The sequence below is a fragment of the Paramisgurnus dabryanus genome, chromosome 5, assembly GCF_030506205.2.
Source record: "Paramisgurnus dabryanus chromosome 5, PD_genome_1.1, whole genome shotgun sequence".
NCBI lineage: Eukaryota > Metazoa > Chordata > Actinopteri > Cypriniformes > Cobitidae > Paramisgurnus > Paramisgurnus dabryanus.
The window spans coordinates 17,599,973-17,615,081 of NC_133341.1; the positions used below are offsets into that span (position 1 = coordinate 17,599,973).

Here is a 15,109-nt window from a genome sequence, read left to right on the forward strand (position 1 = left end):
AAAAAAATACACTAAATGGCCTAGTTAAAGCCACAATATGCAGATTTTCACCACTAGAAGTCGCTATTACACAATAACACAATAAGAGTGGAACAATGGAAGATGTTGTTTTTACTATCCAGAGACATATGGAATTAGCTAATCATGTTCATGGATGAGGTAATGAATTTAAGTTTTCATTCAAACTGACTTGGCTGCAAGATAAAATACAAGAACCAATTTCTAGACCAAATGCTTGAATAGAAGCTCAATCAATACCACCCATGTAAATGCCACCCAGCTCTCTCCTTCCAATGAAAGGTTGAATGCAGGGACAAATCCATCACATCTTACCTGGCAGTCAGGGTAGCATCGAATGTGAGGACACAAAACTTTTTCATGCATGGTATTGATCTACTCAACTTCTTTTCAGAAACAAGCAAAAGGTCTAGACATTGGTTCTTGGCATTTTTATTTGAAGTCATCAATACTCGACTGTTATTATAAAGACATGATTTCAAGGCCTTGATGAGTTAAGATAGTCCTTGTCAATAAAATGTATCCTTTACAGGTTCACAAATGAAAACAAGGTAGTTCATTTAACTAAGACTACCTTGGTAATGATTACACTGACCTTAAAGGGGGGGTTTAATGGTATTTCAAGCATTCTGACTTATTAACACAGTTATAGAGTTGTTTCCTCATGCTAAACATAGGCAAAGTGTCAAAAATGCAGTTGGGCGTGTTTCAGAGTATTTCTGTGCCGAATGCACTTCGCCAGGGTTCGTACAAGTTTCGGCTATTTTTTTTCGATTACGGTTCTAACTGACGTTTCAGGGGTTTTCGATACGTATCACTTCTTTATATGGGCTTCCGCCGGAAAACTTCCCCCGGAAAACCCCGCCCAGCCGTCAGTCAGCGGGAGACGCTAGAGCTTGCTAACAGCTTATCACGCCACTCAGCTTTGTTTAATTTCAAAAGTCAACAATGGCACAACAAGAAGTGTGTTTTTGGATGTAAGGAGAAGACATCCAGCCTTATGGAAACAATGGATATAGTTTATTATCCGGATTAGCAGCGGAGTTTTGCGTGTGTTTTTGATGCGGTGGATTTTCATGACGAGTTACACGTGGTAAGTAAGACTTCTGTCTTATGTTGGAAATAGGAGCGTGTATATTATATAAATGACACGAACATGTAGTGAATCATAAGTTAAAACAGTGTTGTATAGTGTTGCATGACTCGTACTCGCTCCTCCCGTGTTATAACTCCTCCTTCTTCATTTTTTCGTACGTTATCGGAAAGATTCGGTAAAGCTAATCTTTCTTTTATAAATCTGATTAAACTAAAGACTCTTCAGAGATATAAAGGATGTCATACTACTCCATAGGTACTCCAGATTAATATCAGAAATGCAGAAACAGCGTGTGTTACGTGAGCTTTAACCATTTGGGGTCTGAGGGTTTTTTACGGCAAAAGTCTCATGACACTGTGTTCAGCACAAACTGGGCTACAATAGGCTATTATATGAGCAGCATGTATGTACATGTTTGTATTTTTGAGGTAATTATTTTTTGAAAAAGCTAAAAAAAAGTCACTGATATAAGTCCACAAAACTCATACCAAACATGTTTTTCAGAGACTTTTCAAAACAGGATCTAGTAGTCTAGAGTTTTTTCTTTAAAAGTATGTAAAAATCATTCTGCCTACTCATTCACATAAAACACTGTATTGATTTACAATTTCTTAGACACTTGCTTGCAAGGCTGTATCCGTGGAGGCGGGAAAGCTCATGTCGACTGATTAATGTACAGTATACGTGACCCTGTCTGTGATAACCATGCTAAAGTCATAAAATCAAATGTTGAAATAACGAAAATCAAAGTTTGATTTCAACCACTAATTTTTTTTGACACAGCCTTTCCTTAGTCAATATTACAAAATATCAATATTATATTTTCACAGAATGTTCTTTACATAAAATATGGTGCTTTTATTGAGATAACAGTAAATCCAAAAAAAGACTTGCTGGGATTACACATTTAGGTATATTATGCTTTTTTATTTTTAATGTGTGTGTTTGCAAATACATGGCGCAGATGCAACAGTTCTTAGTGGATGAGAAATTTAATTTCTCACTTTGAGGATGCTCTGTCATGTGTTACACACACACACATTCTGGTTTCCATTTTTTGTGGGGACTTTCCACAGACGTAATGCATTTTATACTGTACAAACTGTATATTCTATTCCCTTCCCTTAACCCAAACCCCAACCTCAATCATCACAGAAAACTTAGATTTTCAAAAAACATCATTCTGTTTGATTTATAAGCTTGTTTCCTCTTGGGGACCTCAAAATGTCCCCACAAGGTCACAAAAATACTGGTATTCCTATCTTTGTGGGGACAATTGGTGCCCACAATGTGATAATTGCCAGGTACACACACACAAACACACACACACACACATACCATCATCATAAGTGAGAGGAAAGTATACTTTAAAAAATGAATGTCATTGCTTATACAGCATACAGGGATAACTGCTTGATAAAGCTTTGGCACTTCATTTAGTGTTAGTTTGTTAACAGGTCATTTATTTTAAGACAGAGGGGAATGATCATCACCCCATCATCTGCTACCCACAGAGGGAAAAGAACACTATACTCCCCCTTGAGTTCACAAACTGCAATGTTACCATTCACCAGCTCACAAATGATAAGGGTTGTTATAACTTTTTAAATGCTATTTGTGTACAATGGATGATGCTGGGGAGGGGATGCTGCATGTTCTTTCAAATGCTTCAAAAATGTAGTTTGATGATGCTGCATTTAGCAAGCGCTGCATGTGGTGCACATATATCTGTGTCTGTGCATATATCATGTCTCAAAGAGAAAGAGTGAAGCTGTCAGATTAATGATTTCATTATTAACCAATCCCCATCAGTTTTCGAAACAGGCAGTCAGTCTGCATTTAATTTTCCAACAAAGTTTTAATAAGCAATATGAAACATAATTTATTATGTGAATCTTTGATACTGAATTCCAGTAAACAACTTGAATTCATATGAATGCATATTTATTAAATATATTTATAAGGGGAAAACTTGTCCTCATGTTTGCATATATAATGTATGTACAGTTCTATATATAATGTATGTCTAAAACAAATGATGCAATTAGAAATACATAAATGGGAATTTTTGATAAAAAAAAATAAAGAAAAGTAAATTTAAAATCATTAAATTGTTTCCTTATTGTTTTGTATCTCTCCACAGATATGAATCACACTATTTTGTATTCACGTAATATACAGTATAAGAAATATATGACAAGTCAAAAGTGATACACGTTTCATTATGTGTTCATGTTGCTATGGTGACCTCCCCATGAGGAAAATTATACAGTAGCTACAGTATTTAGAAGACCAATACACACAGGACAATAGTTCAACCTCCATCACACGTTTAGTCACACACAAAAGCACCCACTGATACAATGCATAAGATGTATGAGGACACACCATATATGCTTGTGTGTTTATTGCATCAATGTCAACCAGTGACAGTCTAATATGACCTTAGTTTAACCTCATAGCACGGCTGTCTGAATGAATGCAGCAGATGGTGCATACATGAATGCGTCATGATCTGTCTTTCACTCTTACTTCTCTTCTTCATTTTTCTTTCATCATCCCTTTATTTCTTTTTTTTTCAAAGTTGGTTATCATCTAAGACAGAGCTGTATGTGGACATTTATCTTTTAACAATAACCAACAGTTATGGTAAACCCTGTTTCTCCGACTATTTTTGCTGTGAACTTTTAAAAATAAACACCATCACATGTTTATTTACTCTGAATTCTTACAAATGTTTTATTTGATCTTGAAACATCATCCAGATTTAATCTCAATTCATCAGTCATTCTGTAGAACAGATATTTTCAATTCTAACCCTATTTAATGATCTTACTAAGGAATTCATAACTAACCAAATACACACAACTGAATAATTTTTTAACAGTGTTTGCTTAATTTGATACATTTACAGCTTGCTTGGTAATGAGGAAACTTGCCTTGATTTCAAGTTCAAGTTTAAGTTTAAGTTCTCTCCTTAGCAAACAAGTATACACTTATGACTATTAGTTAAGTACACTAATTGTTTAGATTGTCTTAGTTCATATATCATTGTATACATTGTCAAGGTCTGAGACAATACACACTCAGAAATAAAGGTATATGAAGGTACAAAAGTTGTCACTGGGGTGTTACCTTTTCAAAAAGAATGGTACATATTGGTACCCCTAAGGTGCACATTGGTAAATATTGGTACCTCTAAGGTAACACGCTGGAACCTTAGAGGGACATAGTAGTACCTTAAAGGTACGGCACTTTACCATTGCATAGTACCCCACGGTTTGGTTTGGGTCAGGTCGGGTCAGCTTACCTCCATTTGGCTTGGTTAGCTTTTCCATTGAGTTTAGTAACACTATGGAGTGGGAGGGATTATAGGCGTGTCATTATATTTGCGCTGCCTACTGCTGTGACATCATACAAGTGAGAGCGTTGTTGGAATACATCCCCATACATTCATTTATTTCTCAGTCACAACAAAATTTTAATTGGCTTCCACAAATAGATGTTTACACATCACGTTTATCACTACATCTGTCTTATATGATAGTTTCTGTACAAACACCCGTGGCGTCAGTCAACGCGTTCTGGTGAGCATCATTTAAAGCAACACCAAAGAGTTTTTTTTCCTTAAAATAACGTTTCCAAAAAAGTTTCAGTGGTTCATCCACTCAAAACAGGGTGAATGGCACTTTCACATTCGCTTTGCAGCCCTCTATCGGCCAAAACCGCACTAAAGAAGTTTCCAACTGTCGGGTAGTGGTCCTGTAGTTCGAGTGAAAACTACAAAAACTTGCTTTACGGCAGACCTACAATCCAATCAGAGCCAGCTATGCTGCAGTATTTACGACAGTTCTAATGAACAATTACGCGTCTAACCTGTAGGGGGAGCAAAGAGCAATAACTCTTTAGTGTTGCTTTAAGTTGCATTTAAGAATATGTGCGGACGTGCGCATCACGAATGTGCCACCACAAACTGCAAGTCTGGAAAAAAATGGTACGATGTTCCTGATACTCAACCTGTGGATGTTTTTCATCGCTAATTGGAGTTTGGGAACTCAGAGCACAGATGACAACATGTTTGCCCGAGACAGCGCAAGCTAGCATGAAGGTAAAGCTAATCTTTTACATTATACTAGCGATGATGCTGGAAGTGACGATTCTCTCAGACCAATCAGTTATCTACAGTGTTTTCCCATCACCTTTTGGTATCAGCTCGGGTCACTTGGAACCCCAACTGAGGTGGTACTAAAAAAAGTATCGGGTACTATGTACTACACCCAGCGAAAAAAAAACCCAAAGGTAAGCTGACCCGACCCAAATCAAACCGTGGGCTACTATGCAATGGGAAAGCGACATTAGAAGGTACTGTCCCAGTGACAAAAAGGTACAACTTTTATAAACCTTTATAAATAAAATAAAGGTAAATTAATAAAATTTGGACAGATAAAGGCGTTGTAAAGAAATCTTATTTTAAAGTCACCTAGTAGCCTACACAACCATATTACAGAATAAAAAAATTACCCCTCAGTACAACATTGCAGATGAAACACCAAGTTATGCTAATGGTCCCAAATGCATACACACTAAATCTTCTCATGTCTTTATTAGAACTAGCTTTGATAATACTTGATGTACGACATATCCTCTTCTTTTCCTGCATTTTGAAAGATGCAAATGAGATTGATTTATCAGCACTTTAGCCAAGAGCTCCCAAGCAATGAGTTTATTAGTGTTCAGCATTTCTTGTGTGTACTTGTCTGTGTGAGAGAAAGAAAGAGCAAGGTTATATATATATATATATATATATATATATATATATATATATATATATATATATATATATATATAAACAATAAAACAAGAGGAGAGATGGTTTAAATGGTAAGAAAACATACTATTTTTAGATACTGTTATAATCTGTTTATTACATATATTTACATATGAGCAGCTGCAAAGAGGATTTCCTACTTAGTACTATACTTTTCTTTCATTATATTTTCTCTCAATGCTATAAAATTTGTAGGAGCGGCATCCTCCATCAGTGCATTCATGAAAGCTCCATCTGTTCGTTTTTTCTTCAGTCTAGATCTATCAGTTTCTGCCATTCATCCTCAGACATAATATATGTATCATCTATTGTCCTTTTCCCATGTTAATCGATTTAAAAGTTCTGTTAAATGCACTTTATATTTGTGTTTGTCTGTAATTTGTCAAGGTTCATTTGCCTTTATTGGTTCAAGGCAAATAGATTGGTCATCTATTCACAAGCGTATCCCCTTCATCTCTAATGTCAAAAATTAAACATCTCTTCATAATCATGTGACTGTTTCACTAACGTGAAGGAAGGGGTGGAAACATAAAGTTCTGGTAAGATGAAACTGATGCAAATGATATTGCCAGGAGTGGGTAGGAGGTGAAGAGGAGAGTGGGAGGGAGAAAATAGGGAATGAGAGTGTGTGCACGAATCTCAATGACTTATTGAAGTGAGTCTAATTAATCTCTTAGTAGCTCTCATCTTTCCTCCAGATGCCCCAGGGACACAATGTACCCTGTGTGCACATATTCCGTATCCATGCATGTATGCGTGTGTGTTTTGGTTCAGGGATTACATTTAAGACTAAGCAGAAATGCACCCTGGGTGGCACATCAAAACATGCGCACCCCATGCCAGTGAAATTTTTTGTTTAGAAGTTGCGTGTGTGTGTGTGTGTGTATGTGTATGTGTGTATTCCATTTAACAGAAAACCTCTAACACACCAAAATTTTTTTCTGACAGTATATGTCTACATACAGAGAGCTTAGCACAACTTCACATTCCAGCTGGACCTACATGACTCATTCAGACTTGCCTCCAAAAAAAAAGAAAAAATGTTCAGATAATTATCAAAACAATCCACTGGAAAAAAACATAGGCCTTCTTGCATGACACGAGCATTAATTTCTGTATAAATAGTTTGTTAAACCATTCTTAAGTAGATTGTTACTTTCAATTCAATGATAATTGGTTTAAAAATGATTTACACAGAAATTTGTGAGTGTCATGAATGGGGTCGGTAGGGTTTCTATAAAACGCTTTCTTCTAGGTCTGTTCCCTCCCTGTCATCTCCTCACATGCAATCTGATGCAGGTGCACCCATTACAGCTGATTACGATTTTAGAGCAACATTTCCATTAATGTGCTCTACAGTTAATCAGAGTCACATGTATTATCAGCTGATCAGACCTTCAGCAATTACCCACTAACGTAACCTGGGTAACCCTCTGTCAAATACTGTAATTTTTAATTTGCTGGCAACCCCCCATCTCTTTGTGCTACCACAAGCAGAAAATAGCATTTGAGATCAAATTTAATAAACATGCGATATCATAGTAATGTCTGCATAATAAATGAAATTCAGATGTTTTGATGATAGTACCTTATAAAATAGTGATATTTCTTTATAAAAAAATGATACACAGTATATTCCCCATCATTGTTGGAAAAAATTTTCAAAATATTTACCCCACATGTACTCTACAGATATGTATACTGTACATTTGGTACCACTACAGTATACCTTGAGATGCTAATATGTATCTTTGAGGTTCTAATAAGCTCTCATTGGTACCAATATGTATCTCTGAGGTACAAATGTCCTTTTTAGGTGCAAAGCTATTTTTTTAAGCATACCGCCCAATGTGACAGCTGGGGTATAGTTTTGACCATTTTGTCTGACAGTGTAGCTCACATCTCACACACAATCAGTGCTGTTGCCTTAGAGAAATATGCCATTTACTCAGCCAAGTTCCACAAACAGACACACATTCTCATCCACACGTTCTCCTTCGGTGAGTTAAATGTACACAGTATTACCATCTGGACAGCAACATGTCCTCACATGGCAAAACTGAACACTGGCTTCTTAATGCAAAATATACACAATAGAGTTTTGGTACATTTAATTCAGATGGTTTGTTGCTGACTTTGCCTTTAAGCACTTTTAGACGTTTCTATTTGATCAAATGCCTTTTCCATTAGTTTACTGAGGCCACTATGCCAAGTAGATCAAGGACAGCTGGCTTGTTTAAAATCTTCCCCTCTCTTTTCTCTCTCACTCACTGTGTTTCTGTTTATATCACTCTAGTGAGAGTCAAAATCAACAAAGCTTTGTTGACTTGACTGAACTCATTACAATATTGCTAAGGCATGCAAGCACTTATATAGTACAGAACCAAAAAATAATAATAAAAACTAATAATATTGTTTAAAATATTTATATTCAATTATTGCAATAATTATACTTTGAAGGGCTTTCATAAACATTTGTGATTGACTGGTCACATGACTCAATAATTACCCTGCACTTTATTTAAACGTAGAATAGGTTTAATGTTCCTGTAATCCCATGTCCCTTTGTGATGTTTACCAAGCATTGATAAATATATATAGTAGTACAAGCTGGCAGGCAGATTTATGTAGGAAAGTTAAAGAAATGCATACAAAGACACTTAAAATGATCTTCAAAGTTAAATATTCTTGTTGCCACTAGACAAACATGAGTCAGTTCATGACAACTCTTCCAGGAACACTCAAAGAATTACAGTATCACACACACACACACACACACACACACACACACACACACACACACACACACACACACACACACACAGGGATAGAGAGAGAGAGAGAGAGAGAGAGAGAGAGAGAGAGAGAGAGAGAGAGAGAGAGAGAGAGAGAGAGAATCTTTCAAGACAAATCATGTGCATGTTATCTCTGTTGCTGGATCAAAGACATATTACTTACTGGAAATTTTTTTAAATGAAAAATTTAATACATCATTCCCTCACAAAAAATACATATAAGCTACAGTTTATTGATACCACAGTATCAACAAACATGTTTTGGTTGCACTTTACAATAAAGTTGCATTTGTTAATGCATTAACATGAACAAATGATGAGCAATACTTGCTAATTAATGTTAATTTTAGCATTTATTAATACATTTTTAAAATCAAACGTTGTAACTGTTATTTAATGCACAATTAACTAACGGGAACATTTAGTGGGATTTACTGACATTAAAAAAGATTAATGAATGCTGAAAAACAATATTGCTCATTGTGTCAGCTAATGCATTGTTAACCAATGGAACCCATCATTTCATATTAGCATAATATTGGAAAGGGAAGGTTTCAGTTATTAAAATGTCAATTCATCTAATATTTCAATAAGTCATTCATCACTTTAGGCTACTAGTATCACACATGTAACTATTTGGCATACACTTATTGTAATGTGTGTGTTGGCCAGAGGATGATGGGCTCCCCCAACTGGCTCCTCTGGAGGTTTTTCTGCCTCTTCACCTAAACATCTAATGTTAAGATGTTTGGCGTTTTTGTCCTTTCATACTTGTCTTTGGTTGATTTCAGGATGCATAAGGCAAATACACGAATAAAATAGACTTAATTTAAGGGACGTATTAAATTACTTCTTCGTGAATACTGTAGGTAGTTTTATAGATAGTATTTATACACATCTTAAAATTTAAGGTACTTAAAGGGTTCTTCACAGTGATGCTTTATCATTTTTGGTTCCCCAAAGAATATGTTTACTAAATGAAACAAATTCTCATACCTTTTTATAGTCTTTTAACCCTTTTTCTACAAAGCTTTGTGCAACAGAAAGGTTCAATAGATGTTAAATGTCTTTATGGAATCATACAGCCGGACAAAGAACCATTTGGAACCTAAAAGAATATGCTTTGAGTGTAGGTATGATCAAATACTCAACCTGTAACATTTTTATGTTTAATCTATATATCAACACAATATTTATGGCTGATTTGAATCAAGAATGAATAAAAGAAAAAAAGAAAACAGCGTTTATTTAATTATGTAGGATTATGCATTCGGCTGACGCTTTTAACCTCGGCGACTTGTATTGCAAACTGCGTGTTCCCTGGGGTCGAACCCATGACCTTTGCGTTTCTAGCGCAGTGCTTGAGCTAATAATTTTAAATCGCATAGAAAAAAGCCGTGAGGTTTATTTTTGAGTCGCCGCCCAAGTCTACTCTTGGGTAGACATTAGGACCGCGCAGACTCGACAGCTGGATCCGTGTATTACTGTTTTGTACGGATCCGGTATACATCCCTTAAGAAAGGGTAACGGGAGGATCGACCCGGAGATTTTATCGACGACTTTTAGCACGTCTGTCCACTTTCAATTCAACGTGGCCGTATTGGATGGAGTTGGAGAAGTCTTTTCCCGACATCGTGCACGTTTTATCCACTTAAATCATTTCATCTTCTGCTGGGGAAAGTGTGTGCTTCACTTTTTGTTTTTCCCGTGGAGGAGGACCCACTAGCCTATTCCCTTCCCTCTCTTTGTGCGCTCTCTCCCGTTTCACCATTCGCCAGACGCGGTCCGAAGCCGCAGCATCATCAGCGGTGGCGCTGCCTCAGTCTCGGACCCGGTGATTTAAGTGTGCCCTGCTGCTATCCCACCACAATGAATTCGGATATTAACATGTACTTGGGTCGAGAGAAAGCGGGGATCATGCGAAAGAGAGCCCTGTTACTCAGGAAAGGCTGCAGTTTTGAAATCACGAGGTGAGTTGATATGAGGGGAAGGGGGTTTATTGTGGGGAGTGGGCATTTGGAGAACACCGCATCATCCGGTTACCGGATGGTTGGGTTGTAAATGATCACAGCCGTCGAGATGTGACGTGTTCATATCGATGCATTTTACTCAAGCAGAGTGTTTTTGGATGAGCCAAAGGGGGATTTGATATGGATATACTAAAGGCTGTCACTGGGGATATTTCGGTTTGAGTCATGGTCCATTAAGCGCAGAGCCATCAGCCTCCGGAGTCCTGACGGCTATAACCCACTTTACCACCGGGATTCCCCTTGATAAGTGCGTGCTGCTGCGATTCTGTTTAAGGGGATGCACTTATATCTTTGATAATAGTTCCTTTATAAAAGGCTTATGCATGCACTTTTCCAAAGAAAAGTGCATGCATAACACATGAAAGAAATCGTGGTTTGCTGCATCTCGTGCATGATGTATCGACCCGTTGTTCTTCCCTTTAAAAGGGTATGGTGTTTATAGTGGATTTCTGTGGGTTATTATTGTGATACCATTGTGATAACAGGGTCACCAAAGCATAGTAAACGTTTCTCATAAATGCTACTACGTTAATGCCAGACACTCCAGGAAGAAGTGAGACAGAATGTCTATGTGCCAGACGTGGAGCAAGAAACATGCATTGTGGGAGAGAGAGAGAGAGAGAGAGAGAGAGAGAGAGAGAGAGAGAGAGAGAGAGAGAGAGAGAGAGAGAGAGAGAGAGAGAGATGTGCAGGTCACACCCCACATTGGCCTATTGACTGTCTTGGGACCATCATGGTGTACAATGCATACAAATTAGATCAAGTGTCAAGCTGAGAAAGCTGTACTTTTATAATGCATCATAATTTGTTATCGCTCTGCATTTAATTTACATTGCATGTCTGCACTGCAATTTATTCAAACTGAGTTATGATTTATCTATGCTTTAAACTGTATATTTGTATGATATGAACCTAAAGTAGTGTAATAGGGTCCATACATTTGTGCAGGTCTGAATTAAATTGTAAAATTTGACTTTATATTACAGTAAACTAAACTCTTAAAGGTTCTAATAGATTTCATGGAGTGTTACCAAAATTGTATAAAGTTACACAAATCCCTTTTCATGCTGCATAAACCACAAATTACTTGATTCCCAAATAGGCAACAAATGGCTTCAGCAGATAGACATATTGTGCTTTGATGATGCGGGAACCCTAATGATGTTCAGCCATGAAAATGCTGCGTTTCCTTTATTCCTCTATAACATTTTTATGAAGTGGCAGTGAAGTATAAAATAGGCTTAACATGAACCCATAGAGCACACATAAATATGCGCACCAAATATTTGATCATGTGTGCAGTGAAATTAATGTTTAGAAGAAAACACTGCTGTCTTGTCATCCAATATTTCGGTGATATGTTTGACGTCTCTTAAAGCTATTTCTCTCATGCTCATTTGCTGTTTTTTATTGTCTTGTCTTGTTCTCTTCTACACCTTTAAGGTCTTTTCTCTTTTATGTCCCATCTATTTAGCCTCCTCTTATCGCAATTCTTGCATTGCCTCGCTCTCTGTCAGGAATCGGTTTTAAAACACCTCTAATAGGACTTTAATTCCTTGACATCATAAATCATTCCAGTCTCAGCCCCTTAAAATCTCTGTTTGTTTTCTTCTATATCCTTCAAAATTATATTAGAATAGTGTGTGGAAATCTCTTACTTCATATGTATTCGGACCCTTACCTTCTGTACTGTATCAAAAAAAGTAAGATATGGTATATTTAAGAGTGAGACTAAACCAAACACCACATCAGAAAACTGACATAATACAAAAACAGAAACTACAGTAATTAATGTGGTTGTAGACACTAAAAACCTAAGCTTTTACGACCATTTCTTTCTTTCCACAAAAGGAAGAGAGCAGCTACAGTTCAAATGTGTTTCTTATGGATTTGACGGTTGGTTTCACATTACCTGCTTCATTTGTATCGCTGCCATGAAAGAGCTCCACTAATGGTGGACTGCCCACATTCTCCTGGAAAATACTAGGATCACTGTAAAAGCTGTTGGATGGAAAGAGAGAGAGAGAGAAAAAATGGGAATAGTTCAAAGTAATGTTATTGATGTTAAAGACAATCTCAACACGGTAACAAAAACACATGAGTGCAGTAAACAGATTGCTAGATTCTTAACAAAATGTATGCCTTGAGTAAGACTTTGAGACCATAGTACTAGTTTACAAGCATGAGGTAATATTTTTATAGGTCTAACACTGAGTTATGTTAATATTGTGTTATGAAGAACATAACTATTCTGAATGATTTGCATAGAGACAGAAATCAAGATTGAAACAAGAGAAAATGAAACAAGAGGAAGTTCACAGCAATGTTTAAAGTGTTAGGGTGGAGATGACACTTTAGGAGGCATGTGCATGAAAAAGTGTGAATGTACTGAGCAGCTCAACACAAACTCTGACCTTTTGATGGTGGATCATCCGGTAACCTGAGCAAGAATCTCTATTTTATTTAATGAACCTCAGCTGATTCAGTTTGAAGAGTGACTGCAAAGAGATCATTAGAGAGAATAATGAACCGATTTTAAACAGTTCCTGTTCTTTTTCAAATCTCTGTCTCTCTCTCACTCGCTCACACTCTATCTCTCTTCTCTCTCCCTCTCTCATCTCATGTATCATTTTGGTCCTCTGAGCAGCCGTACCAATCTGATAATACTAGTACTACAGCTAACGCTAATCACTCTCAGCTGTGCGGCCCGTGTGACGCTAGTGCAGCCTCCTCATTTGCTGAGAAAAATAGAAGGAAATCAAGCAGAGGAATAAAAGAAAGAGTCCCGCTCTGATTACAGCCCTATGTAAACTTTCATTCCGCGCCCACATCTGCTTCCATTTAAGGTTTAGACGCATACCTACACATTAGCGTTTTTCGCTTCAGGAAGAGTCACTAGAAAAGACTCTCTTCCTGTTATAGCAGCTCTGGAAAACGTGCCCAGCGTAAGATGGATGGACTATTTCTGAGTTTAGACTTTGGCCCACAGAGCACTGTTTGAAATCCTAGCGGTTTGCTCCCAACCACAAAGCCATTCACGTTGGGTGTGTAGTGTAAATATGGATTTGTGTTATGGAGAGTGAACTTTGAATCGCTTATTATACAGTTTTTCCATAAGATTACAACCTCTTTTATCAAATGAGGGATTACAAGTGAGAACTGCATCCACTGGATCAAAGGTTATGGAAGCAAAAGCTGTATGTATGGCCCCTATTGATATGGCTTTATACCTAGATTTATTTATTTTTGATAGTACGTTGGTGGAAATGAGATATTGTTTACAGAAGTAAGATATGTGTAGTAGTTATTGGCCATTCCTTTTCATATATACAGTATCAAAATCCTGATATGTTGATGCATGTGCATTATTGTAATGTGTGTTGCTGTTTCCTTACAGTTCACACAAATATGAAGGTTCTCTCCTATTTGATTCTGTGAATCTTCATTCAATCACAGATGTACAGTATAAGACTTCCCTTCTTTCAAACTCAAACAATTAATATTATATATAAAAGTCAGTTTTTATTAAAGTCAAGAGAACATATTTCATTTTCATGTTATTTTGTGTATTTGGTATAATACAATGTGTTTGCGTGGTTTATGATTAAAACACACATTATTTTCCACATACCGTACATTTTTGTAGCTCCAGATTTCATTCTCTTCCTGAAATGCATAGATTTGAAAAGCTCTGTGTCCCTGATTGGCCAGCTAATATGTACGTTGTGATTGCCCTGAATACCTCTGACGTTAGCAGGAAACGTGACGCTCCTTACCATGTTTGAAAGATTCGGTTGCTAACAGAAGTTAACTTATAGGCTGTAAATCCGAAGCGGGAGGAATTATGATAATGTCGGTCTTGTCTACATCACCAATCCCAGGAAGTAAAATGTTACCTACAATCCGTGTGTTTGTTGTAGTCTGAGAAAAGATATTTAAGTTGGAGATGAAACTCACGTCATCATTTACTCTGGGGTATGTACCTTTTGCATATCGGTCACATGTACTAATACACACTTACACACCAAAGGACATTTTAAAGCATGAATCAGACATCAATAGGTGCTCTTTAAAAGTCAGTATATCTTTGTACCCTTCTAAAAAACAATAAAAATATAACAGAAAATGTAATGGTTTCATTTAAAATTCCATTAGGAACCATTAGCTTTTACCATTTCAACCACTACAAAATTCCTTTTTGTAGTGTGTTTTGGGACATATTCCAGTAGGATTTAATGCATCCACCAATAGAACCAAACACATACCAGTGGAGACCCACAGAGACCATTATAGTTTTCATTACAACCAATAAAATTCCCATTAAAATCATTAAATCCAATAG

At 36.8% G+C, this 15,109-nt stretch overlaps 1 protein-coding gene across 1 annotated transcript in view; it reads left to right on the plus strand.

The window, feature by feature from the left end:
- Positions 1-10,238: 10,238 nt before the first annotated feature.
- The window catches only part of garnl3 (GTPase activating Rap/RanGAP domain like 3), a 79,963-nt gene continuing 75,092 nt past the window's right edge, over positions 10,239-15,109 (plus strand). The window contains exon 1 of the mRNA XM_065267013.2: positions 10,239-10,707. Within this exon, the coding sequence (XP_065123085.1) occupies positions 10,607-10,707 (101 nt within the window). The 5' untranslated portion in view covers positions 10,239-10,606. The remainder of the gene's footprint in view (positions 10,708-15,109) is intronic.